This window comes from Malaclemys terrapin, chromosome 3 (genome assembly GCF_027887155.1).
Source record: "Malaclemys terrapin pileata isolate rMalTer1 chromosome 3, rMalTer1.hap1, whole genome shotgun sequence".
NCBI lineage: Eukaryota > Metazoa > Chordata > Testudines > Emydidae > Malaclemys > Malaclemys terrapin.
This window is the reverse complement of record NC_071507.1, coordinates 71,016,488-71,043,912: the sequence shown is the minus strand read 5'-3', so window position 1 is coordinate 71,043,912 and position 27,425 is coordinate 71,016,488. Positions and strand designations below refer to the sequence as shown.

Sequence of the window (27,425 nt, the reverse complement as noted above, 5' to 3'; positions counted from 1 at the left end):
AGGACTGCAGCAAATTCCTGTTGGGATTCTGACGGAATCTCCTGAAATTTAGAGAGGGCATTCCAAGAGTTGTACGCATAGCCACTAAATACCGCCTGCTGGTTGGAAATTCGAAGCTGGAACCCCCCAGTCAAGTACACCTTTCGACCAAAGAGGTCCAGCTTTTTAGCATCTTTATTCTTAGGGGCAGGCCCTGACTGCCCCTGCTGCTCTTTGTGGTTTGCTGCGTCCACTACCAAGGTCTCGGGTGGGGGGTGGGTGAAGAAGTGCTCGTACCCCTTCTGAGGGACAAAGTAATGCTGCTCTCCTCCCCTGGCTGTAGGTGGTATAGAGCCTGGGGTTTGCCAGAGCACCTTCGTGGTGTCCTGAATGTTTTTTTATAAGTGGCAGTGTCACCTTGGAGGAACCCTCCAGGACGAGTATGTCCACCATAGGGTCCGAGTCTTCCACCCCCTCCTCCATTGCCATGTTGAGGTTCTGGGCCACCCTCCTAAGGAGGTCCTGGTGGGCTTTCATGTCCATCGCTGGAAGGGACGTGGTAGTGCCTGCCACTGCCTCATTGGGTGAGGAAGAAGACGAGGCTCAATGTGGGACGGGGTCTTCCTGCCCCTCCAGTTCCCTGGTGACTTGCTCACAGACATCCATCGTTGCTGCTACTGGTGGTACGGGAACCGCCATCTTTGGCGTCTCTGACCTTGCACTCGATGCAGGAGGCCCGGGGTCTGAACCCCATGGTGGGTCCTCGGGAGCCCTAGTCTGATCTGGGACAACAGATGTCGCAGAAGGAGGGGCACGAGCAATGGAGACCACAGATGCTGCCAGTGCCAGAAGTGGTGCAGCAGCGGGTTCTTGCGCTGCCTGCACCTGATCCTGTGCATGGAAATAGGAGGCCGGGAATGGTGCCATCATGACAATTAAGTCCCGCACGGCCTCAAACGTGTCTGGTGTGGAGAGGTGGTCCAGGTCCTCCTCCAACACTTCCCAGACTGGAGGGTCCACCCACACCAGACTCAACAGATCCTCTCCTCCACCCTTCAAGGCTGGAGTCAACAATGTCGGGACCGACGGACCAGCCTTCTGGTGTCCCAATGTGGGATGCACTACACTGGAGTCCTGTCCACTCTTCTTGACAGGGGAGCGGCCTTGTTCCGCCTTCTTCTTCTTATGCAGCACTGGGATTGTGATTGGTGCCACACCGATGAGCCAGCCTTCCGCACAGGGGAGTGGACTGATGCTCCTTATGCGGGTCTTCCCTCGGTGCTGAGATGTCCCGCACCGAGGCTGGTGCGCTGTGAACTGAGGCTGCCAGTGCCGCCTCCTGAGTCAGTTGGGGCCAGAGAGTGGACTCCATCAAGAGGAGCTTGAGGCAATAGTCTCTCCCCCCTCTTAGTTCTGGGCTTAAAGCCTCTGCAGATGGTGCACTTGTCTTACAAATGACCCTCTCCCAGGCACTTCAGACATGCGGCTTGCGGAGCCGCTCTTGGAATAGGCTTACCACACCTAAGGCACGACTTGAACCCCTGGGGCTGCGGCATGCCCCGGCGACAGGGGAAAATATTTTTGGGGGGGACCCCCACCTTAAACTGACTAACTAAGATAGTGAAGGATAACAACCATATACAAAGCAACAGAGAGTCCTGTGGCACCTTTAAGACTAACAGATGTATTGGAGCATAAGCTTTCGTGGGTGAATACCCACTTCGTCAGAAGCATGTACAGACCATATACAGGGAAAACCACTAGGAAGCACTTGCTAAAGCAAGAGACCAGATGCTCCAACGATGGTCAGTGGCGGTAAGAAGGAACTGAGCAGGTGCCGGGTTGGTAGGGACCTATATACACCACCACAAAGGCGCCACTCCAGTGGACTCCACAGCCGACCCCACAGGTACAGCTAGGGTAAAAATTTCAGACAGTCGTGCACACAGCACGCACACACACCTATTCGAATTGACATGAGCAATCACTCAAAGAAGAATAGTATTTCATACAAGCCACAAATGATCACTGAGCCCAAGAGCTTAGCAGAATTCAAAAAAGAAGAGGACCTATATGGATAATGAGACTATCCAGATGTATACTAGTCCTGATTTTTTTTTCCTTTTAAAAACATCCTAAGTGAAATAAACCCTCATACTTTAGGGCACCAGGCAATCTAACCTTTGAAAGTTAGGGAAAAGTTTCTTTCTATGACCAGGTTATTCCGTAACTGTCTTCAAACAGAGCTTCTTGCATCTTCCTCTGAAGCATTTGATACGGGCCACAGTAAGAGACAAAACACAGACCAGGTGAACCACTGGTCTGGGTCAGTATGGCAATTCCAATGGCCCCATGTCAATGTATACGCTCGAATACTTAGTCTTCACTATCATTAAAGATTAGTAGTATGTGAAAATGTATATTACTAAGGGCATATATATAACTAAGATCAAGAATAGTAAGTTTTAACTCATGCTATTTATACATCAATTATATTTACTTATGCCAAAACAGAGACTCATCAGATACTCTTTATTATATCAGAATTTGATATTGTCAAGTAAAAGGTGAGATTTTGGAGAGTGTAAAATTAAACTAATTTCCTGTATACATACATGTGACCAAATGAACTAAAATTACTTCTGCTTTTTAAGATTAAATATTGTATGAGTAGGAGACTGTAGCAAGCGATTCGCTGAAAAACTGAATATCAATTTGTGATGTTTAGAATCTTTTAATCACCATTTTCTCTAACTTAGAGGAAAGGTAAATTTTTCACATATGCGGTCATTTCTACTGTTAGCATTTTTCTTGTAATGACAGCAAAATAAATAAAACAATGACACAATGGTACCTACACTTCACATAAGATGAGGTGTGGACTGAATGTATGCGTTAGAAAATGGCAATGGAGAAAAAAAAACCTTCATTTTCTGAACAAGGCATTATCACATGGCCAATAGCTGGAATGTACTATATGTGGGGCTTTACCTAATAATAATAAAAAGTATGAGCAATCTTTTGCTGCATTCCCACAACAGCAACAAAACAGTAGTACAAAGAAAGAGCCAAATGTGATTTTTAACTTCTTTTTACATAAAATAATAAATAAGCATAAAAACTGGATTAACTGCCTCGCGAACCCGCACATAACCAGCCGGGTTCTCATCCCCAGCTGGCAAAACTGGCAACCCTTTATTTTTGTTTAAATACCTGGTTTACAGCCAACCAGAGAAGCAAGTGCATTCAAAGGTTTTAGTTTAGGAAAAAGAGCAATAAAAAAATAATGTAAAATTATGGAAAATGTGTGTCAGTTTATAATATAAATTTAATAACGTATAAAATTAAGTCATAGTAAAAACACATGAAATTATTTTTTTTCTTTACATCAGAAATATTATGTGCACAATTCTATCTTAAGAATTTTTCAGAATTTACAGAATGTGGAAAGTTAATGGCACTGGTTAGTGCTCAATACCTCTTAGGATCAAATCTATATTAAGTGTATATGTACAAGAGTGAGTGTTTATGTAAGTATTTTCTCCTAATGCTATAGTATCTTTTTCAACCAATTCTTAAATCTTTTTTTTAAAAAATTGAATGCATCTTAAGATCAGGAATGCTTCAGCTCAATTGGCTATACACACCTTTTAGAGTTGCACTGCCTGTAAAGCTTAAAGGAGCATGACAAAAAGTTAAGTAGTTTACAAATGTCATAAGAAAAGTATTTTAAGATTGTTCATGAGTACAGCACAGAATTGCAAAAAAACAGGAAGAAAATATAGAAATGATGACTATGCTGAATATATACTGAACAGCTGCATTTTCTTGAATCGGGGTGCCTATTTAAGTCATATGCTTGGTACCTCCCTCCCCTAAACAAAGTGTACACTACTCAAGCTAAACAAGTCATTCAAGTACACTTTTGTCTTTTACACCTCCTGTTCAAAGGGCATAAGAGCCTTCTAGAAGATCAGTAAAGAGGTGTGAGCTACAGTGTGTGTGATTTCAGTATGCAGATGACAGCAAGCTCTACTACATCATATCAAGTCATTGTAGCTGGCTTACTTACCTAGTGTTTGATGGAGAAGCAAGCTGACTGAGGGTCAACTTGGATAAAACTGTGGGCTGTGGAAAGACTCAAGAAATGAGATATTATGGGCTTCCTTAAATGAGGGAGCATGCCTGTCATTTGTTACCATGGGTCACAACTTAAAGATTATGTTGGGTTGCTTACCTACTCCTGTATGTCTTGATAGCAGTAAGAGCCATTTGAATTTGACTAGAAGATTATCAGTCTGATTCTCATGAAAGCCTTAAAGTGGCCATAAATTAAATTTACGATTAAATTGTGATGATTATTAAACGTTAACAGACTCTGGAATGACTCTAAAATGTATAGTCTTATTTGTATCTAACACAGGGCACATGTGCTTTAACAAGAACCTGCACAAATACTGCTAAGGCGTACTATGGTGGACCCCAGGTTCCCACCCAGTAAGGAAGCGATTAAAGAGCTATTCTGCGCACAATCAGCACCAAACTGGTGCTCCTGTGAGGACTGTCAAACCTGGAAAGGGGCAGCTCCTTATATGGTAGAATCCAAGCCCAGTGTGGGGTGGCATTCAGAGAGAAGCAGAGCTTGAACTCCTAGGCCCCACAAAGCAGGGCTGCTTACCAGAATAGATCCTGAAGAACCTCTGCTGCCTGGATCCCCTGAAGAGATGAAGGGGACCATCTTTACTTTTGGGGGGGAAGAAAGCATTATTTGTTTGTTTTTTTTAGAGCCCAGGGTGCATAGCCCAGACTCCCCCCAGACACACAGGGGGTTAGGAACCCAATCGCCCCCCACAGAGACCATTTCTCTTCAGTCTTGTGAGGAACAGTGGAGTTAGCCCAGAGGGTTTTGCGGGCTGCAGGATTATTTTATTTGCCTTTTTCATTTAGAACTGCAGGTACGCCTAGAAGGGCTTCATAAGACATACAGTTTAAAGATTGCACTTGGCACTTCAAATCAGGGCTACAGTGATGCCAGAAAAAGATGTCTGGAATGAGAGAGGCATCCATCCCCACAGCAAGGGAATGCCCTACAGGTATATCCAACAACAAAATATTTGCTTCAAGAATATGCAGTTACTTATGAGCTCTTACAGATGTTTTATGGACACTGGACAGTATTGTAATTTCAAACAGGGTTAAGCTGTTGATTTGCATAAGAACTTCAATTTTCACTGTGCTTAAAAGGCTAACAAACCTAATTATGTTATTATATAGATACAGCAAAATACCAGTACCAGTTAACAAAAATTTATTTAAATAAGTAGACAGCTATATTTCAGATCTGACTCAGATATCTGATACATAAAATGACTTTTTAAAGCAAAAATTCAAGAAAAAATAAATTGCGCCATAGTTATACTTTTATCATTTTCGACAGTAAATATATCATTAAACACAGTCCACACCCGAGGCCGTCAATCTCTAGAAAACCATTCTCACCTTTTCTCTATCCAGCTGCAATAGTGAGTCGATCAAATGTATTTAATGGTTTTAGTGAGTTCACCATCTGCTAACCGAGTGGAGTTTTAAGACAAATGCTATCAGCCATTTACAGTAGTGACTGACTATGTTATGGGACACTGCTTTACAGTTTTCCAAAAATCCTTGCTACTGCCCTGGCATGGAAATTATGAACCAGAAAAGGATCTGAAGGCACCCTTCATAGAAAGGAGCATGTATCTGCACACAACTAGTAAGCACTGATTAATGTAGTGTTGTTGCTACTGCTTCTTGAGAGATTCAAGCCCCTACTGGCTTCTCAAAGTCTTCTTCCTGATTATAGGAGACAAGCTCATGCAATCCATAGTGTATTTACCATACGGTACCAAAAAGCAATCTGATGATTTTAATTTTTTTTAACTCTGCTAATCTAAGACAAACACTCCTGTGACCATTTGAATGAAAGACTCTACATCCCATTGTCAGTCTCTTACAAACTGTTGTTCATAAGATGATTTATTTTTTAAAGGCAACAGAAAAATCACTTTCACACTGTTGTGTGCATTAATCATTAATGTCATAAAAGAAGACTTCTTGGGGTGCTGAACACCTCTGTCATTCACTCTACTCACAGTCCCTCTCAACTCTCTAGAGATATGCATTATAAGACAATGCAGACCCTGACATATCTTATTGCTCAATCAATTCTGACAGAACAGATGGGAAAAGATTAAAACAACTAAACAAACTGTCTGCACACCTATGTTGTGAAAGAAAACTGAGAACTTGGATACACCAATTTACAGTTAATGCAGGGTGAAAAAACTGTTTTCAATTAACCTTACAGTTCAGGTGAATAGTATGCACCTAATAATTTCTACTAACACTTCACACATTCTTATCACTTCAGTTGTTGGTCTGTTAGCAAATATTCACCACCCATATATTTTTCAATAAAAGTTAAAAATATATTTGTTATAACTTTGTATGAATTGTGGCAACTGTTGCAGCAACGAGAAAGCATATAATTTAAAGCTCTGCTCAACAGTGGTGATAACTATTTTATAAAACAGTCTCAGACACCTACCACTTAAATAAAGTAAGAAAGTCACACACACAGAAAGTTGTGGTGGTGTCTGACAGAACCTGCAGGGATAGAACCTGGGACCATGGGGGTTGTGGACCACTAACATCTCTCTCTGCATCACCACAGGAGGACCTGTGAGGCTGGGCTCAACAGGCAGTACCACCCAACAGGACCTGAGTGGCAGCCCCTCACAACCCACTGATCGGCTGGTACTAGTACTTAAACCAGGAACCCAGGAATGGAGCTGCCTTAACAACAACATACACTGCCTGCCCATCTCTGCTTGTGATAGACCCTAGATTCTGGCATCTGATCCTGGTTTGTCCTCGATTGCGTTATTCGATTGTCTGTAACCTGGAGCCTGATCTCAATCTCTTGGTAACCTGACCCTGCCTGATGCCTGACTCTCGGTTTGCCCTCTGGCCTGTTTCAGACTCTGACCTCCCAATATCCTGGCCCTGCCTGCCCCCAGATGACTGATTCTCAATCTGCTCACTGGCCTGTCTCGGATTCTGACCTCCTCCTGGTATCTGACTCAGTCTGAATCCCAACTCCTGCTCAGACCAGTAGGTCTGACTGCCCACATGCTGGTTGGTAGTGTCAATCAAATTATGAGTTCTGTGAGTTTAATTGTATACAAAGAATGATAAATCTCCCAACTTTGTAGTTTGAAAAAATTGAATATCGACTTTATCTTTGGCCTGAGGAGTTGATAGAGACTTCTCCAGAGTTCTTGCCAAACTGAGAGATGGGTATGTGGGATCTCAGTAGGAGAGGAGCCATTTTTCCCCATTTAGCCGGTTTCCTCAGGCATTTCCCCTCATTTTGAGATTAGCATTCATTGTCGCATGATTTGGCAGTCCTGCTCAAGAGTTTTTCCTATTCACTTTTAGGAGTAAAGTTCCTCTTTTCTCCCTCCCTCTCGTTACGATATCTTAAAATACTTAATAACACAGAATAAACTGGCTACTGTAAAACAGCAAACTTTTCATTTTTCATCCATTAAAAGACATGGAGCTTTTTCAACAACTGTCACAGTAAGAACTTACTGTGCTCTTATATGAGTTTAAAAACCCCTGTCAGAGCAAAAAACAATGAGATACCAACCTAAACATGCAACTCCCTACAAGAAACAATAACTGCAACAGATTAAAAAAGGTGAATAATGTTAGGAATCTACACAGAATTTTTTTTTCCCCAGTAAAAGACCACAGTACTGCAACAGCAGGGTTTGCCTACTCAAGAAAAATCAAATCCTCAGAGCTAATATGGAGACAATGGATAATAAAGTAAGAGGGAGAAACATTCGTATTGTAGGATTACAAAATAATCTTCATGGATATCTCTCAGCTGGGGTGACTGTGCAAATGGTTACTGGAGGCTTCAGATCCACAGAACCTATGATTCCTCCTTCAGTTTGATATCATTAGCTATTCCCAGATTAGGAAAATTGAGCGATTTATAGCCCTATTTGGGAGTCTTAATAACACACACTTCCATCTATGAGATGCAAGACAAGCTGGAGAAATAATGAATACAGATACTTCTGCAAGATTATTTTTCCTGAGTAATTCACCATTCTTGTTGAGAAGATGTAGCACCTTCGCCAGTGTCTTAAAAAAACAAACAAACAAACAAACAAACAAAAAGGAGAGAGAGATATTTTGGGCTTTTACTTATACCTTGTAGTTCTCAGAAAAACTAAGGACTGTTGGTGGAGGACACACTTACATTTGCATTATCACATGGAACCTATTGAAAGTTGTACCCAGATGATAAAAGGCTTTGCCAGTACTGATGAACTAAATTAATTAAAAGAACATTACATTCATAAAAGCTTATCTTAATTTTATAGGAAACTGTCATATTTATTGTTTTCGACAAAAATGTGGTTTATATTAGAAAACTGATCCCTACTTTGAAGTACTGGGGTGTACAAGATAGATATAGACAGAATGTGGAACTGAAATGTCTTCTACTTTTGTTTTTTATTTTTGGATGTTTTTAGCATATTCGTTACATCTTTAAGAGGAAAGATGTCTGACACTGGTTGTGGACAATTAGGCTGCATGTCTGGTGAGATTAGCCAGACTGCATGAAGATTCAGAAGTTCTTACATTAGAACACTCGTATCTGGCCTAGGGAGAAAGCTGTGAATAACTCTTCTTCTACTCTTGTAGGTGCTGTTGTGAGTGTTCAAATGTACAAATATTTTCTCATGTCAACGCTGGGTGACCTTTTGATCTTGCTGCTGCTGTTTGCAAATAAGTGATGTTACTGATCTGTGTATCCTGCCTTGCCTAAATTTCATCACATTGACCTCAAGGCCCCTTAGTTTAATGCTAAGCTGACAAAAATGCTGGCCCTTAAATTATTAGCATTCATTTTATGACTCAGGTAGGTGCATGAGAAAGACCAATGTGGTCCACAATACTATAACAAACTATAACAGAAAGGGGGAAAAGGAGACTTGCTTGAAATTTCACAAGTACAAAATTTCAAGGAAAAATGGAATTTTTTCTATTTTCACATGCTTCAAAGTGAAAAATAACTTTGCAGCTTAAAATTTTGCTGTAAAGTGATTAGCAACTATTATTGTGTTCTTATATGTATTGTGACCAGATTATGCATAACCTACATAGTATGGAACGTATTTAAATTAGGAATAAATAAATTTTAAAAATCAATGTAAATTGAAGCAAAATGTAGGTAGGCAGAATACAGTTAACTAAATTTCAGTTTGTCCAAGACAACAAGGCCAACACCTCTATGCTTGTGAAAATTCCATGAGCTCATTGATGACAAGTGGTCAGAACTTGGAGTTTTTGGTGTTATCCAGAAATTACCACCTAACAGCAAAGTGCTCCCAGCCACCATGATAGGGCAGTGGTTCAGTATGGATTCAGAATAATATGAAGGGTGTCATTCAACTGAATCACTAATGCCATTTTCTATAGTTTCCTGAGTTTTCCTTGGTGGTTTCCTATTCAGGTACTCATTAGTCTAGATTTTGCTTGGTTTATGAGATCAAATATACCGCATCCAGGCAAGTTTTGTAATAAATGAGGTAGAAATGGAGGTTACTAACCTGTAACTGGAGGTTCTTCAAGATGTGTGGTCCATTTCTGTTCCCCACATTGGTACACATGACCATCATGCACCTAAGACCAGAGATTTTAGGTAAGCAGCATTTGTTGGTTTGCATATGCCCAGTTGTTCTCCTTTTGTTTTGAACCCAGGCACAAGGGGCAGTGTGGACCAGTGCTTCTCCAGTTTCTTCCCCTACCGTGAATCCAGTTATGAGTTGCAACAGAGGGGATGGAGAGCGGGTAGTGGAAAACAGATAGGGACTGCACATCTCAAAGAACCACCAGTTACAAGTAAGTAATCTCAATTTTTTCTTTGAGCGATGGTCCCTCTATTTATTCCACACATGGGAGATTAGCAAGCAAGAGTCAACAGGAGGTGGAAGCGAGGACGCAGAAGTGATGGCTGACTGTAATACTGCTATCCCCACAATTGTATCTGTAGTAGAAGATTAGACCAAAGCATAACGTCTTGTGAAGGTGCCTAAGCAGCTTCAGGTAGCTGCCCTACATATCTCTAATACAGGTATATCTCTCAGAGATGCACGCAGCAAGGTTGTTTTTGCTCTGGTGGAATGGGCTCTCACCATCTCAGGTGAACTAGTTGGTAACATAGGATAATGTAGCCAGAGATTCATTTAGAAAGTCTCTGAACAGACATAGCTTGACCTCGATTTCTCTGCTATGACAAAAAAAAAGTCTAAGTGTCTTTCTAACTGCTTTTGTTCTTTGCGGATAAAAGGCCACTGCTCTTCAGACAGCTAGATAATGAAGCCTTCTCACCTCATCAGAGGAATGTGGTTTTGGAAAAAACTATCAGTAAGTGGATGGTGTGACTTCTGTGAAATTCTGAAATTGCTACAGGGATGAATTTCAGGAGGCAGCAAAGGGAGACCTTTATGGAATGTAATATATAGTTGGTCTGCCATGACTGCTCCCAGCTTACTGACCCATCTGGCTGATGCGATGATGATTAGGAAGACAACTTTAATCGTGAAATGAATATAGAACATGCAGCTAAAGATTCAAAGGGAGGTTTGGTGAGACATGAAAGAATGGTGGAAAGGATCTAATAAGACCCTTCAGGAATCTAGTCATCCTGAGATGAGTGAAGCTGGTGTGATCATTGATGCAGGGGATGAAAAGCATTAATTGCTACTCAGTGAGCCCGCAGGGAAATAACAGTGAGGGTCTTACGAGTAAATAGATTTTCTAGAATGGCAGGGATCACAGTGAACTCTGAAGGTACCTGGCCTTGTTGTGCCCAAAAGGATAAACACTTCCACTTAACTGAATATCATCTCCTGGTAGAATCCTTCCTGCTTTGGTTGAGGATGGATTGAACTGCCCTGAAATATGAATCCTCTACATCTGATTGTACAGTTCTGTGGTGAGTATCTTGGTGTTGCACTGGAGCAGAATGTAACCTTTCAACAACACCTCGAGAACAACCATGATAAGGTGAGTTCTTGTGTCACGCTTATTAGGAAATTGGCCAGACCATCATGGGGTTCCAGTCCACGGACCTTACGAACCACAACAATTGCCTTAGTATATTCTGCGGCTGAATACTGTGTGCCAGCATCATCTCACAGCAGTCACACTAACCTCCTTGATACTCAACTAAATAACGCCACGCGCATAGTGTCAGGGATACTCAAATTGGCTCTGGTCGACTGCCTCCCAGTCCTATCACACATCCAGCCTCCACAGATTAGAAGAGCTACCCAGACATCTCATTTTCTCAACCATGTCAATGCAAACATGAGGATCCCGTTGCCCAATGACCTACAGAACCCCCCAAAGATAAGATTAAAATCCCACAAATCTCTATGGAACTGCATCAAGACCCTTATACTGATCTTCAATGCTGAGGCTCCATGGAGAGCCACATGGAGCGTTTCGACCACTCAAAACAAAACAGCTTGGCTGACCCTGTCAAGGAACCACCGGATTTTGATTTATGTTGGAAAGACTGGTGCAGATTGAATTGTATCAGTACATCTCATAGGAGATGTGACAAACCCTCTTTAAATGGAAAATTAGCCAAACACCTGTATGCATCTGTGGTCACCAGGCATAAACGATGGAGCACATCATATCTGAGTGTTCTCTTCATTCTTTTGCCGGAGAATTGAAGGACATTCACCAGCTCACTGCTGTGGCAATGTACTGGCTATCAAATCCAGATATAAATTTGTAATTGTTGCTACCTACCCAAGCCATATGAAAGAAGAAGTCTACACCATCAAAATACCACGCCTTGAGTTGCAGTGGCTCTGGACTGAGATGCTTGATAGTGGAATTGTGTTGTGTTAGCAGGTCCGGAAATGGTCAGATGTTGACGGGCATACCGTTTGAAAGTCTCACTTGTTCCTTGTTCCAGAACCATGTCAGCTAGCTGGACACAACAAGGATGACCCAAGCCCTGTTTTGATACATTTTCTACAGAACCTGTGGTATTAATGAGATGAGAGGGAAGGCATACCTGAGATGATCCTTCCATGGTAGCATAAGGGCATCTCACTTTGAGCCCCTGTCTAGAGCTGCTCTGGAGCCGTACAGGAGACACTTTTTGTTTGCCTGAGAGGCAAAAAGGTCCCAAGACAGCATTCCCCACTGATTAAAAGCCTTATTCAGGACCAAACTGTGAATCTCCCACTTGTAGTCCATGAAAAAATGTCTGCTGGGGAGTTCTGCACTCCTGGTAATTATGCTGCAGAAAGGATTATATGATGTCTGAAACACCAATTCCAATGGTTGGCTGTCTCTCCCACAAAGGAAGGGATCTTGTTCTCCCTTGCTTGTTTATATAGGAGACAAGTTGTCATATTGCCTTACATTATTTGGATATGCCGGGATTGGCTGCAGGCCTGACAGACAGCTCTTAGTTCCAGTAAATGGCAATATATTCTGGACTCCCAAGGGGTCCAGTGGTTTTGTGCAATATGATCGCCCATATGAGTTCCCCTACCTAAGAGGGAGGCCTTGGTAATGACAGTCACCTCAGGTGTAGGCATGAGCAAAAAAGTCCCTACTCAAACTTTTTCTGGCTTTGTCCACCAGATGAGAGAGGCCAGAACCTTGAACAAAATTATTACTATGGCATTGATGTTGACTTTTTCCGGTGAGCAGGCAGACTGAAGCCAGGTTTGCAAGCAATGAAGAAGGATCCTGGCAAATGGGGTCACATGTGTGCATGAGGTCATGCTGTCAAGGAGGGAAGGCAAGTTCTGACTGAAGTCTGAGGGTGACCTGTTTTATGAGATCGCCCATGGCACGGAATCTCTTGATAGGAAGACAGGATCTTGCTGTAGTCAAGTGCAGGGTTGCTCCTGTGAAATTTATGGACCTCAAGGAAGTCAGAATGGACTTTTTGTAGTTGACACAAATTCCCACGGAAGGTAGTAGACGAAGCAGGAATCAGGCTGCAAACTGGACTGCCTTGTATAATCTGCCCATCACAAGCCAGTTGTTGAGGTGTGGGAAGACAGTAAATCCATTACTTCTCATTCAACAGCCATCACTGAAAAGACTTTAGTAAAGACACAGGGGTTCCATAGCTAGCCCAAATGGAAGGACCGAATTGGCAATGGTCTTGACGAAGGAGGAGCCTGAAGAACCTTCTGTTCGTCAGGTGACTGACTATGTGAAACTATGCATTTTTCACGCCAGGGACATAAAGCATGTGACCTCTTCCAGAGAGGCAATTATTGACATCAATGTAACCTCATGCAGAATTTTAATTTTCAGATGAATATATTTAGTCAGCATAGGTCAAGAATCAGTCCCCATCCTCCACTCTTTTTGAGAACTAAGATGTGTGGGGAGTAGAATCCTTTCCCTTGATGCTCAGGTGGAATTCTTCTATGGTTCCCCAGGAGAAGTAAGTCATCTTCTTATTGAAGAATTTCCTCATGAGATTGGTCCTTGAAAAGGAACTGGGAAGAGCTTTTTGAGTACAGGTTGACAGAAACTCAGATAGCTGCAGTGAATAATTTCCAACACCAATTTGTCTGCTGTTAAAGCCCTCAAGTTGTGGGGAAACTGGGTACAGTGGCCTCAAAAAAAATCGAGGGGCTGATATTATGGCACTAATAAAGGGACATGGGTCTTGACAGTCTCATCAAAAGAAATTCTTTGGTTGTGGGGTAGAGTGAGGTGTGGCAGTGGCTGGTGCAGGAACTGTGTACCTGTGCCTCTGAACCTTCCGTTGTGTGGTGGAAGTGGTGGTGGTAAAGGGGTTGAGGAGGTGGTCTTGCTTTTCACCCCTTGGGACAAGGGCATAGATACCCAGAGAACAAAGTGTTGTCCTCAAGTGAGTGGAGAGATTCATCCATCTGTTCACTCAACAGGTTAACTGTACCAAAGGGCAGATCTTGAATGGTACTCTGCACCTCTCTAGGGAAACCAGGAATCTCTCCTCATGACAATGGTTTAGCCATTCCTCTGGAAGCAGAGTCTGTGGCATATACTGCAGCCTAAAGAGAGGGTTTAGCTATTAATTTACCTTCATCAATTAAGGACTGGAAGTTAGCTCTATCTTCCTGAAGGAACTGATCCTTAAAATTCAACAACTCTGCATAATTAGTGAAGTTGTATTTAGCCAGAAGGGCCTGATAATTTGAAGTTCTAAATTGGAGAGCGATGGAGAAGAAAACCTTTCCTCCTGTAAGGTCAAGCTGTTTGGCACCCTTGTCCGAGGGTATAATTTTAGGTGTTGCAGCCTGGATCTTTAGATAGCTGCTTATGCCACTAAAGAGATGGACAGTCGAAAGAAACTCTGCCCCTTAGATGGAATGAAGTAGAACTTCTCAGCCCTAATCAGGGGTTACACAAGAAGCAGGAGTGTGCCTCACTGTTCTAGCTGGATCCATCATGGCCTCATTGATCTGGAGGGCCATTCAACTGGGACCCGAGGTTTGCAATCTATGTTATGCCTCCTGAACCTCTTCAAGCTGCATCTTGGAGCTCAGACACCAACCTTTATAGGAGTTCCTGATATTTCCTGTAGTCATCAGGCAGAGATGGTAAAGATGGGGTTACCACCTCATCTAGTGAAGATGATGAAATTGCTCCCAGAATCATTGACTACAGTTCAACTTCATCTTCAGCTTACTCTGATGGGGCTGGTTGGTGTTGGCCTCGTGTACTGATCCCAGGTGTATAGACTAGGAATCCCAAGGGCCCCAATAACACCAATATGAAGGATCAACTGGCTGAGGACAACCTCACGTCACTGGGTACCACCTGTGTCTTGGAAAATCATATCTGGTCAGAGCATGGAGCCCCAAGCTCCGAGGGCTTCTGTCCTGCCCGTTTCTGTATGATAGGATAGCAGCTCTTCTGGAACCTCTGACTCCTTAAATGAAAAAGCTGGATCCCAAAGTACCTGTGGAACTGACGGTACCAATGGTTTGGTACTCAGGCTTGTGGGTGGGAGACAAGAGTGGCCCCACGTCCTTGAAATAACTTCCTCCTAAGAAGTAACTATGTCTCCAAATAAAGACAGACCTGAAAGGAGACAGGAGAGGGGATATGATAGAACAAAAATGTCTTCCAGGGAGACATCAGTCTCAGACTGCCCAGGGGTACAGCATGAGTCAGTTGGTGGAGCCATCACATCCAGTGCTTTCTGGTCACAGAGGAAGCTGGATCCCTCTGGGGCCATATCAATACTAGCACAGAGTGTCGTCTGAATGTCAAAGGGAGTGGCAGTGAATGTTTGTATTTCAGTTTGCACATCAGAACCAGACCTGGAACTGACAGATATGTGCTCCTTCACTCCACTTTCTCCTGCTGAAAAAGTTAATTAGGGCCTAAATCTTTAGGATCCCTGCACGTGGAGTCTCCAGACTTCGAAGGAGTTGGGGAGGGATCTCTTTTCTTCAAGGCAGCTTTGGAAGAAGGTGGTTTGTCTCTATGCTTGTAAGAGTACCCCTTATTCTCATGAGAAGCCTTCTCCTGAGGCCTGGAAGTCTTAGTTTCAACTCATGAGGTAGTGCTCAGAGTGGTGCTCCCTACTGATTGAGGCTGATGTACAGGGAGTCTCCCTAGCCCGGATCTCATTGAGGTCTCACAGCCTCTTCCATCCGTCTTAGCTCTCAACCCTCACAGGTTTTGTGAGGGAAGGAGCAGCAAATGCTGCACTTAGCTGAGATGTGAGCCTCACCTAGAGAATAAAAGCAGCACTAGTGTTCGGTGCTCACTGAAAATGAGCAAGGCAGGAAATGCAATTCTTGGACCCCAGAACTCTGGAAATAATTGTAGCCTTTCAGGGAGGATTTTCCCGGGGCAGGGGTGGGGACACTTAACTAACTAATACTTAAGACTAAAAGAGTAAAAGAATAAAATACTAAAACTATTTACAATGTATTTACAGACTGAAGCAGTCAAAGGAAAAGAAACTGTGGACACAGAAGATTCTGACCCAGGCCATGTGTCAGTAAGAAGGAATTGGAGAGGCACCAGGACTCATTGCCCCCCCTTGCCCTCAGAACTGCGCATGCATGGACCAACGGACACTGCTTACTAAAAATCTCTGGGTTTAGGCACATGCACACCCACATGTGGAATACATATAGGGACCACCACTCAAAGAAGAATCTTTGTTTTTAAAATTAAATGAATATCAATGACTGTATTTTAAATGTTAAGTTATGGACCTACCAAACAAATGTAAGGACATGAAACATATTGGAGTAGATCCTCAGCTGGTCTAAATTGTCATTGCTGTTGATTCCATTTTGTTCACTTATGCTATACAGGAGTTAATGCTGATTTGTGACAGCTTTAGCTTTGAGTTTCAAAGGTTTTGTTGGTTTGACAAACAATTTACAGTTTACATATTTTACACAGATGCCCACACAAACATATATACACATATGCATATTTAGTATTACAATGTAGTGGATACAATCTTTCCAGTTATACCTGAAATAAAATATTTTTTCATTCTAACACATCACCAATATCTCTAGCCAGTAGGTTAAAGAAAGGCACTATAAGAAAATGCCTGACGTGAGAAATGAAAGATTAATTTAAACATGGATCTCTATAAAAGGAATAAAAATAAAATTTGCACTTTTTAAAATATTTGGCCAATAAAAATATATATTATTCTTGGATAAGATAAAAATGTTGTATACACTTTTCTAAATACAAACTGAATATTGATAAATTCATTTGTTTTCTTACAATCAAGTATTTTTTGCAATTCTATTTTGTTAGTTCTAACATGGCGATCAAATAAATTTTTATTTTTACACTATTACAGAAGTGCATTTCTCTAGGTTTCCAAAACCACCTTATTCAACCTTCCCCATCTGTCACCATCTGCTTCTTTTTAGCGTGTACTTTTTGTGTGATCGCATAAGCATGTGAAAAATAACTAACATTCAGATGATTGTCTGCTGGTACATTTGAGGACTGGGCATAATAAAAGTGAACTGCCAAAACGTACTTAACACTTTTAATTTTGCTGGGTCTTGAGTGTGAGCTACATTTGATTTCCAAACTGTTTTACAGTTGGAAAGTTGATCAGGTATTGCTAACTCAACAGCAAAAGCTGAGACTCTAAATAGCACCACATTAAAAAATTTATGTTCCATGACAGCCAGGCCAAATACAGATCTATGGTCCCAGGAGTTTATGCATTTGACCTGATTGAATTTAACCTTGCACTGATGTTAGAAGGATGCGGTGGGGAGCTGGAAAGAGCATATTTTGAACCCAGGGTAGACACAATCTAGGTCCTCCTTATATTCCTAGTGAGCAAGAAAACACAGGAGTCTAATACTGACAGTGGTGCAAGAAACCTCATGGGGAACGAGGAGGGGCAGAAGAGAGGAGGCAAAGCTCTGCCTCTCTCTTACCAGCCAATGGAGCTGAGTAATATGGAAGAAGTATTTGGAAACACAACACAACACAACTTTTTAAGAGTGTAGCAGATGCCTCCACCAAGCACAAAGCATTTGGAAGCTGCCAGGACTGCACCACATTGGGATGGAGGAGATATGGGTTTCCAGAACTCTGTCTGTACCCATCAGCTAGGGCATATCCGGATAACGAGGATAAGCATACATTCCTGCTTGTAAATTCACTTGATATAATATTAATGGAAAATGAACACAAAAGAGATGCAAACATAGACAAAGCAAATTACACTTTTTGCAAGCAAAAAATGTTCTTCAGTGTTCACACAGCTCTACCACGAACAGTCTTTGTTGCCATTTCTAGACCTTTAACATATCTGATATACATTGTATACAACTGTTTATATCTGCATATGTTTTAGTTGACTTTCACCTTGCCGGGGTTTCAGGTATGCTTTTCATGCTCTGCCTCACCCACTACAGACCTCTCAGGCTGTCAAGTGAAAGCATTGTGAGCTCACAGGTACACTCATGCCAACATCCACAATTTTGAGATGCTGCATTCCTTCATTCTTTTTTGGAAATCAACAGAAGTGGAGAGCATCTCACAGAAGAACTAAGCACCCCGCAGGAGCAGGACTTATCATTGCTTCCCAATGATAACAAGTGGGAGTCTGGATGCACTGCCAGAGATATTGCCTGTTGCCCTCTACAACAGCATGAGCATGCTCACAGCCAATGCTGCAGAGCCAAACTGGCCCCAAATTTAGTAAATGTTTCAGGTAAAATCATTTTACAGATTTTGAAAATCCACTAAAATAATTTTAGTTAACAATTCCTGGTCTAGAGTATTTCTTACAGTGAAGCAACCAGACTTGGACACACATACTGCAAAGAAGGGCACATTATTCGCTATAATATAATTTAATTTTATTTTTCTATCCCTCATAAATGCAACCAAATATCCTATTTGCTTTATTTTTAAAATATTTGTTATGTTGAGGAAAAACAATGTTTGTGTGTCACTCATCTTCTGTTTTCAAACAGCAATTCCTGCCAGTATGCCAAAAATAATTTTTTGTATACAGTCTACCATGGTAACCCTCCAGCTCTCACTTTTACCACACAGCAATCGAAAGTATAAACCCAAGGTTCTTTGCACATTATTTTTCCCAACAGCTAGCACCATTCGTATTCTGAAGGCTCCTTGTTAACTAATAAATGTAAACCTTAAATTCAAAAACTATTTTCCCAAAATTTGTCCCCTCTTCCTCAAATTCATTTATCTTCCAATAGTTCCAGGGCTGAACATTATTTACTATATTATTTATACAGTGCCAAAAATTTGCATAGCATTTTACAAAACAAATCAAGATTGCAAGATTATTGAGGCAATGACTCAATCTAAGTTAAGTTAAAAAGAACAGGAGTTGATCACAAAAGCAGAAGGAAGTTGGGATGTACATACGGGTGTGCAGACAACGAGACCAGGCATTCACTTGGGTGAATACAGCCAATGTCTTCTGGGTTACATGGAATTGTATTATGAAATATATATAAACCTATGGTTGATTAAAAAAAACTTATAACAAGTGACTTTTGAGAAAAAGTCTTAAAGGAGGATAGGATTAAGGAATGACAGCATGTTATGAAATAAGTTCTGGGTGTAGAAGGAAATATGAAAGGAGGCACGAAGAGGACAGTCAAACAAGGAGCTTGGACTGAACAAAAAGGGCACCAGGGAGCAAAAGAAAACATGACCAGATGTAAGAAAAATTTAAGTTTTAGATGTGCTCAAAAGTTAAAATTAGGAGCCTGAATTTCAGAAGGGAAAGCAACAGAGACAATGAGAGGATTCTGAACTGGGTTGAACTTGGACAGTGATGAGTGAAGCAGATGATTTTCACAGCAGAGTTTTGAATAGATGATTGATGTCTATCATAGTGGGCAGTGGGAAGAAGGTTGCTGTAGTTAAAGCATGAGATAATGAAGGCTTGTATAAGGGTTTTGTGCTGTGAACAGTGAGGAATAGGTGGATTTAAAAATACTGTAGTGATGAAACCAACAAAATTTAATGATCATTGTACGAGGAGAGGAGGGGGTTAAAATGACTGCAAAACTCCTAATCTGTGGGAGAAGGAGGATACTGGGGTTGTTATCACTTATAGTAAAATTCAATGAGGGTGTAGAAGCAGATCTGGTTTGCAAGGAAGACCACTAAACTGAATGAAGGGATGATAAACTCATAGTGGAGGAAGTCTGCACATGCAGCAAAGCAATCAGAAGTTGGGGGTGGGTGGGATGAATCAGTCTGACAGACAAGGGGGCAAAGGAGCTGGGAAGAAAGGATGGAATTTTAGATGGAAATCGTGAATTGAATGGAAGAGAGTGAAGAAAGAGAAGGAATGAGAGGCAGGGAGACAAGTAAGAAATGTCAATGGACTAGAGGTAACAGAAGGAATGTGAGCCAGAGATGGGGTAAGTGAGCAATACAGAGAAGGAGATAAGATGATCAGACAGAATTCAGCAGAAGGCAGATCAGTGAGAGAGCAGTTCTTGTCAATGATATGGTCAAGGGAATGGCTTGTGTCTTGAGTAGAGAAATCGATCAAAGGCAGTAAGTCAGATGAGGGGGGTAATTAAGAGGAAATGTGGGTCAAGAGTGCCATTAACACGAAGTTCTAAGTTCCCAAGGTGCAGGGGCTGGATGACTTTTCACTTATAAAATGTTTAAAAGGCACACTGAAATCTAGTCCAATGTCATACAAGTTAAAAGTAGTTTCAGATATTATACCTGCATCTGAATTTTCCTGTCATTTTACACATTTTTTCCAATCACATTTACTTATTTTCTAAAAGGCTTATTTATTTATTTATTTATTTGTGAAAGACTTACATAAACACAGGAAACTAACTAACTACATATGAGAAAGAGTGCAATCTCAGTGGGATCCCATTTGCATGGGTTTCCATGACCATGCAAATGACAACTCCCCTGAACTGATTCCCCAACTTTGCCTTAAATTATCACTGTGGTTTACAGATAACTTGCAATAGATGAAATAACAGGAAAGGTTACTAGAGTACCACTAGCAAATGTTCAGATTCAAGTCCAACTGTTTGCAAAATCAAGAATTAAAAAAAAAATGTATAACATGGCTGTACAGAAAAGGAAGAAAAGTTTCATTCTGTCCACCATACTCAATTTGCACACTGAATAACTGTTCTGGATTATCAATACCCTGATCAATCCAAGCTGCCTCCATTTGAAAACAGAGGAGTGATTTTCTTTCTGTGAGGAATTTGCTGTTCATTTTGTTGATAAAATTAATCTGAGTTGGACAGAGATGTCTGCATCCCTGGGTATAGGGCAATGTCTTGAAGGAACAAACAAAACATTTTCTTTCACTGAATTTTGACCATTGACACTCAAAGTTCTGGAAGTGTTGAAAACACTTTGAGTCACTACTTGTGCATGGGGCCATGTCCCTCTTGGCTTCTGAGGCTGTAGATGGCGTTGTGTTCAGCATGGCTGAGGTTATGTGGCAAGTGATGTTGCTTTTCCACAATTTCAGCCTTTGCACGTCGACGGAAGCAATCTATGTAGAAATCCAGTCTGTTGTTTCGACCGTCCGGAGGAGTCCATGCAGAATCCTTTTTTTTGTAGTGCTGGTAGGGAGGATTCTGTGGGTTAGTATGAGGTTGACCTCAGCCTAGATCAATCCACACAAGCGGTCCATTTCCTGGACTCTACTGTGCTAATAAGCGATGGTCACATCAATACCACCCTATACCGGAAACCTACTGACCGCTACACTTACCTACATGCCTCCAGCTTCCATCCAGGACACACCACACGATCCATTGTCTACAGCCAAGCTCTAAGATATAACCGCATTTGCTCCAATCCCTCGGATAGAGACAAGCACCTACAAGATCTCTATCAAGCATTCTTAAAACTACAATACCCACCTGCTGAAGTGAAAAAACAGATTGACAGAGCCAGACGAGTACCCAGAAGTCACCTCCTACAAGACAGGCCCAACAAAGAAAATAACAGAACACCACTAGCTGTCACCTTCAGCCCCCAACTAAAACCTCTCCAGCGCATCATCAGAGATCTACAACCTATCCTGAAAGATGATCCTTTACTCTCACAGATCTTGGGAGACAGACCTGTCCTCGCTTACAGACAACCCCCCAACCTAAAGCAAATACTCACCAGCAACCACACATCACTGAACAAAACCACTAACCCAGGAACCTATCCTTGTAACAAACCCCGATGCCAACTCTGTCCACATATCTATTCAAGTGACATCATCATAGGACCTAATCACATCAGCCATACCATCAGGGGCTCGTTCACCTGCACATCTACCAATGTGATATATGCCATCATGTGCCAGCAATGCCCCTCTGCCATGTACATTGGCCAAACCGGACAGTCTCTACGCAAAAGAATTAATGGACACAAATCTGACATCAGGAATCAAAATACTCAAAAACCAGTGGGAGAATACTTTAACCTGTCTGGTCATTCAGTGACAGACCTGCGGGTGGCTATATTACAACAGAAAAACTTCAAAAACAGACTCCAAAGAGAGACTGCAGAGCTAGAATTGATATGCAAACTAGACACAATCAACTCCGGTTTGAATAAGGACTGGGAATGGCTGAGCCATTACAAACGTTGACTCTATCTCCCCTTGTAAGTACTCTCACACTTCTTATCACACTGTCTGTACTCGGCTAGCTTGATTATCACTTCAAAAGTTTTTTTTCTCTTAATTAATTGGCCTCTCAGAGTTGGTAAGACAACTCCCACCTGTTTATGCTCTCTGTATGTGTGTATATATATCTCCTCATTATATGTTCCATTCTATATGCATCCGAAGAAGTGGGCTGTAGTCCACGAAAGCTTATGCTCTAAAAAATTTGTTAGTCTCTAAGGTGCCACAAGTACTCCTGTTCTTCTTTTTGCGGATACAGACTAACACGGCTGTTACTCTAAAAATAGTATGTGAGGCGTTATATACACACACATGTTGAAAATATTCTCTAGGCCTTGTAGTTAAAAAGACAGGTCACTCAAGGCACGCTGTGTGCCTTGAGACAAAATTCTACAGAAAGGAGATGTACTTATCTATATTGTGCGTCTTCCAATAGAAGTCTATCAGCATACTGAATCAAATGCTAATGAAGAGCTTGCTTGCTGAGACTTCATAAGAAAATTAAAAGGAAGAAGTAAACAGCAGACAGGGAGGACAGCCCTGTTTTCAGATGAAGATCAAAGTTCTGGTCTGCTATATCTGGGAGTGCAGAGGGTATCCTTCAGTCTGTAAAGACAGGCTGTCAGCAGGTTAGATCTTGTAAAAGGGAGATCTCAGTCATCTTGGTTGAAAATGCTGGGAAAAGGACTTAGAGTAAGCTATCTTGTATGAAACCAGGAATGTCCTTGGGAGTTACGTTTAAGCTTTAGAAAGAGTATTATAATTTTGTTTTGTATGTAACAATTTGTTTCCAATATTCTCTCTTACTATCATTTGACTCTCTGGTCTTTCATAATATATTTATAGTGAAAACAAGAATAAGTGTATCTAAGTACTGTGCATTAAGTGGAGTGGTGATCCGGAGTTAAAGCTAATAAGCTGGTATGTACTATTCCTTTGGGAGTAGCAAATCTGAAAGTTCTGCATGTGTTCAGTGGAACAGGGGCTGGGCTCTCAAGAGGGATGCTCAGAGGACTTGGGGGTTGGTGTATCATTAACCAGTACAAAGTGAGCAGAGCCTGCAGAAACCTGGAAGGTAGGGCTTGTGGTGCCAGAGGCTAGTGGAGTCAAGGAACTGATCCACAGCAAGCACAGACAAGACTTCCTCACACTAAGGGCACATGGTTGCGAGGTGCCTCACAACCCAGGGTACCCCAGAAAGAATCATAGCTCTGTTTTAGCCATGCCAGAATGTGGAAAGAAAGAACATTTTTTTTTTTGTTCTTTCCTCAGAAACATAAAAAGGTCTGTATTTCTTAATCCTACTACACATTTTTCACACTGTAGGATCCTACTACACATTTTTCAAAACCCTGGTTTCCCTGCAAATGTACCTAGGAATGAAAAATTAACAATATTCTTTATACCTAAAATGGGGGCTACTGTGGAAACTAGTAATTTTTCTCAAAACAGAAGAAAAATTTTAGGTGTGACCACTATACATGTAATAAAGAAAGGATGCTGTTTTCAATTATTCTATTGTAGACAATACTGAAGTTTTATTATATTTCAGATGATTTAGCTATATTTACAAACACACAATTTCATAAATTTGAAAATATGATTATTGGTAGATAAGGTTTCCCAACAGAAATAGTACAGTAATAGTAACAATAATCCAACATATTGTCCATTCTTCACAACAGTTTTGATCACCCAAATAATATACACTGCAATTAAATGAAAGATAAAACATTTTATATTGTACAGAAAAAAATGTATTCTAAATCATACCTCAGGAGCTAGGTATTCTGGTGTACCACAGAATGTTTTCATAGTAGCTGCATCTGTGATTCCTTCTTTGCAAAGTCCAAAATCTGTAATTTTTATGTGGCCATCTTTATCCAACATCAGATTTTCTAACTGCATATTAGAAAGAACACACACAATTAGTCCATAAGTATTTCTTAACAGGCTAATATACTACATGTCATCAAAAAAGCCTTAACTAAGCTATACCTGCAAGGTAACAAATTGCACTGTAGTTTACTACTGTGTCATCAAGAAAGTGACTGTAGGCTCCCCCAATAAACACCGTAAGAGTTTGCTCAATATACTTCTTTCCCACAGAATGAAAGCAAAAAACACTTTCTAAAAATTTCCAAGACTCATAATTTCCAGAGGACCTATTACAATCATCACAGAATTGTTTGTTTGGCAAAATTTTATGGCTTTCCTCTATCTGTGCATTACCTGCAGCTCAGGCTCATGACCCAGAATGAAAACTGGTACAATTTTTACTGGGAATTACCCCAGAGTAATGACTAACACGAGTTCTCCAAAAGCTTCTTCTGTGTGCATAGAATTAGTTTGGATATTAAAAATAATTCAACAGATATATACTGCAAACAAGCAAAACATTGTTCTAAACTACTTTTCTGAATCGGAAACCTTAAATTTTCTCAGTAGAAAATGTGTTCTGAAAATGCTGATTCAACACTGGTGAACTACATGAATTCAAGTCAAATAATGAATCTCTAGCATTTTCCAAAGAGATAGTAATCAGGACCCCATGTATTCTGTGATTCCACAACTACAGAAGAATAGCATTAGAATTTTAGCTTTTTTCTTTTCTTTTTTTTTTTTTTAATATGTTTCTAGTCCTTGTGGTCTATTGTGTAGCATTTTAACTGTGTGACAGTGTTGATCATTTTAACTAAACACAATCTTCTCCCACCCCCCCCCACACAAACTCTGCTTTTCTCAAAACTGTGTAACTTTATAATTACTTTGAGTTTGTCCCAATAGTCTTTGCAAAAACAAAAATTTGATTACTTGTGTTGTTTTTTTTTTACCTTGAGATCACGGTACACAATCTTCCCAGAATGCAGATAGTCCAAAGCAGAGACAATTTCTGCACCATAGAAGCGTGTGCGGTCCTCAGAGAACACCCGCTCTCTCGACAAATGGAAAAACAGCTGCAGGGTAAACAGCAGGGACAGGATTGTAATAATTACTGATTTAGTGGGGGAAATTAACACAAACATAAAACACCTCTCATCACCATATTGTGATGATAGATAGTGTGCTCTCAGTGGACACTCAGCACTCTTAGACAGCAGCTGGCTTATCTTTTCCAGGTTTCCAAGGGAGGAAGGCGAGCTGTTAAATCAGCGTTTTAATCAATATACCAATCTTGTTTAAGGCATTCTGCTTGCTACCCATTTAACCTTCCGTTACCAGAGGAAAAAAGTATGCAACAGCATCATCCTGTACTTTTCCCTCCACCTCCTCCTCCCAAATTTTATTTTTAGCTGTTGAGACATATCATTTAGACACCTGAACACGGATATTACTGTAAGATTTTTCTTTCTATTAATTGCCTGACTTACCTCTGAACTGAGCAAGTGTCTAGTCCTTAGCTGCATACTCACCAAACAAGTGAAGTATGACATTATGCAACCACAACATATTACAGTCTTTCACAAAAATACCAGATAGTTATTTTATGGTTTGTAAAAGCAAACCTATACATTTGTGGTATAATTTTGGTACATAAACTATACATTTACTCGATTTTATACTCTTCTTCTGTCCCCCTTTCAGCACTTCATAATTTCTTAAACTGAAAGTATTTAGTGAAAAAAAATAGTCATTAAATGATACACATTATAAAACGCAAAGAAAATGTGTAGCATGAATCTGAAGTTCTGTAGCTGTATAAGCCTTTTATGAATACAAAATAATAAAATAACCCCTCCAAAAAAAAAAAAAACTTATAGCAGAGTTAAACTGCAGACTATGACTATTCATTCCATTCACTAGAAATACCCCTTTTCTACTTTGGACATGTTGGCAGATTCTTTAAACACAACTAATCTTCAAAATCCAAATTAGTTTCCATCTAACAGGCTAGTTTTCTATTCTATATAAGACAGCTCATGTGACTTGATATACACAGGCACCCTATTTTCTCCCCATAAATTATATTAAAAATACTAACAAGGAATAATGAATAACAGTCCTAAAAATATGGAAAACTTCACTGTTTGGAAACCATGTACTGGGCAAGAAAATCTACAGTAAAACTACATAGTGTTTTCATGCAGTGCTAAAAGAGAAGAAATAATTCCAAACCATAGGTCAAACACAAAAGAAACACATAATAATAGACTTAACTTGTATATTACCAAAAGGTAGCTAAAAAAGTTTGAAATATTAAACATTAATACAGTGTTGGATATGAAAATTAAATTATTTTAAATGTTTTTTGCAGTTATTTCAAGCTTGTAGACACTTCAAAATATAAATTATACATAAAGCATCAATGCAAACATTTTCATCAACAACTTCCCTGCAATTATACTTTAACATCATTTTTATTTTTTAGTTTCAACCTGAAAAAACACACTGTATTAAGCCAGTATAGTAGTCTATATTTGTTGGTCCAGGTGTCTCACGGAAAATTCAGAAAACAGAATTAGGTACGATTTTGGGTCACAAGCATTATCTCATTTTCTGTGTAACCGCCACCATCCTGTAAAAAAATTATATATATTTACATGAACACTGAAACTTTGTTTCCTAAGTATCTAATATGCTCCTGCTGCTTATTTCCTGCCTCACATAGCAATCTCCCTCTATGACATCACAATTACTGGCAGTGGGGAAAATGATATTAGAAACTGATAATCCTGGCACATCAGATACGGAATAAACAAAGAATTTATGAGCTAAGGAACTGAGTCTGTTTTCATACAATGTCCCTAATATTATAAAACAAGGGAGGAAAAATAAAATACCATGTATACAGTATTAGAATAGTTTCTAAACAGAATTATTTATCAAAGGTTTCCATGCAGTGTTCACCAAATGCATGTTAAAACCGAAATTTTCTAAAATAGTGTTAAAATATAAAAGTGAGAAACACAGTATTATGTCCTAGTCATGATCTTCTTGTTTCACAGAAATGGAAACCAAGAATCATTCATCTTAATTTTTTTTTTAAATACTCAAAGTAATATAAAATAATGTGATTTTATTTATTTTGCTTTATAAAGCTACTAATTAGACACTTTGCAAATTTAACAAATATATACTCCATAAAAACTATGTAGTCTTCTCCTCTGACATCTGGAAGAATGGTGAAAGAGAAGGAGATGTCTGGATGCCCCCCGTATGAATGGCT

At 40.4% G+C, this 27,425-nt stretch overlaps 1 protein-coding gene across 7 annotated transcripts in view; it reads right to left on the bottom strand.

Annotated features, from left to right (window-relative positions):
- AKT3 (AKT serine/threonine kinase 3) overlaps positions 1 to 27,425 on the bottom strand; it is a 266,912-nt gene that overhangs the window by 49,190 nt on the left and 190,297 nt on the right. For all 7 annotated transcript variants that reach the window (XM_054023412.1, XM_054023411.1, XM_054023414.1 and 4 more), the window contains 2 exons: positions 25,093 to 25,215; positions 24,032 to 24,160 (listed from right to left, as the gene is read on the bottom strand). In XM_054023412.1, coding sequence (XP_053879387.1) covers positions 24,032 to 24,160; positions 25,093 to 25,215 — 252 coding nt within the window. The remainder of the gene's footprint in view (positions 1 to 24,031; positions 24,161 to 25,092; positions 25,216 to 27,425) is intronic.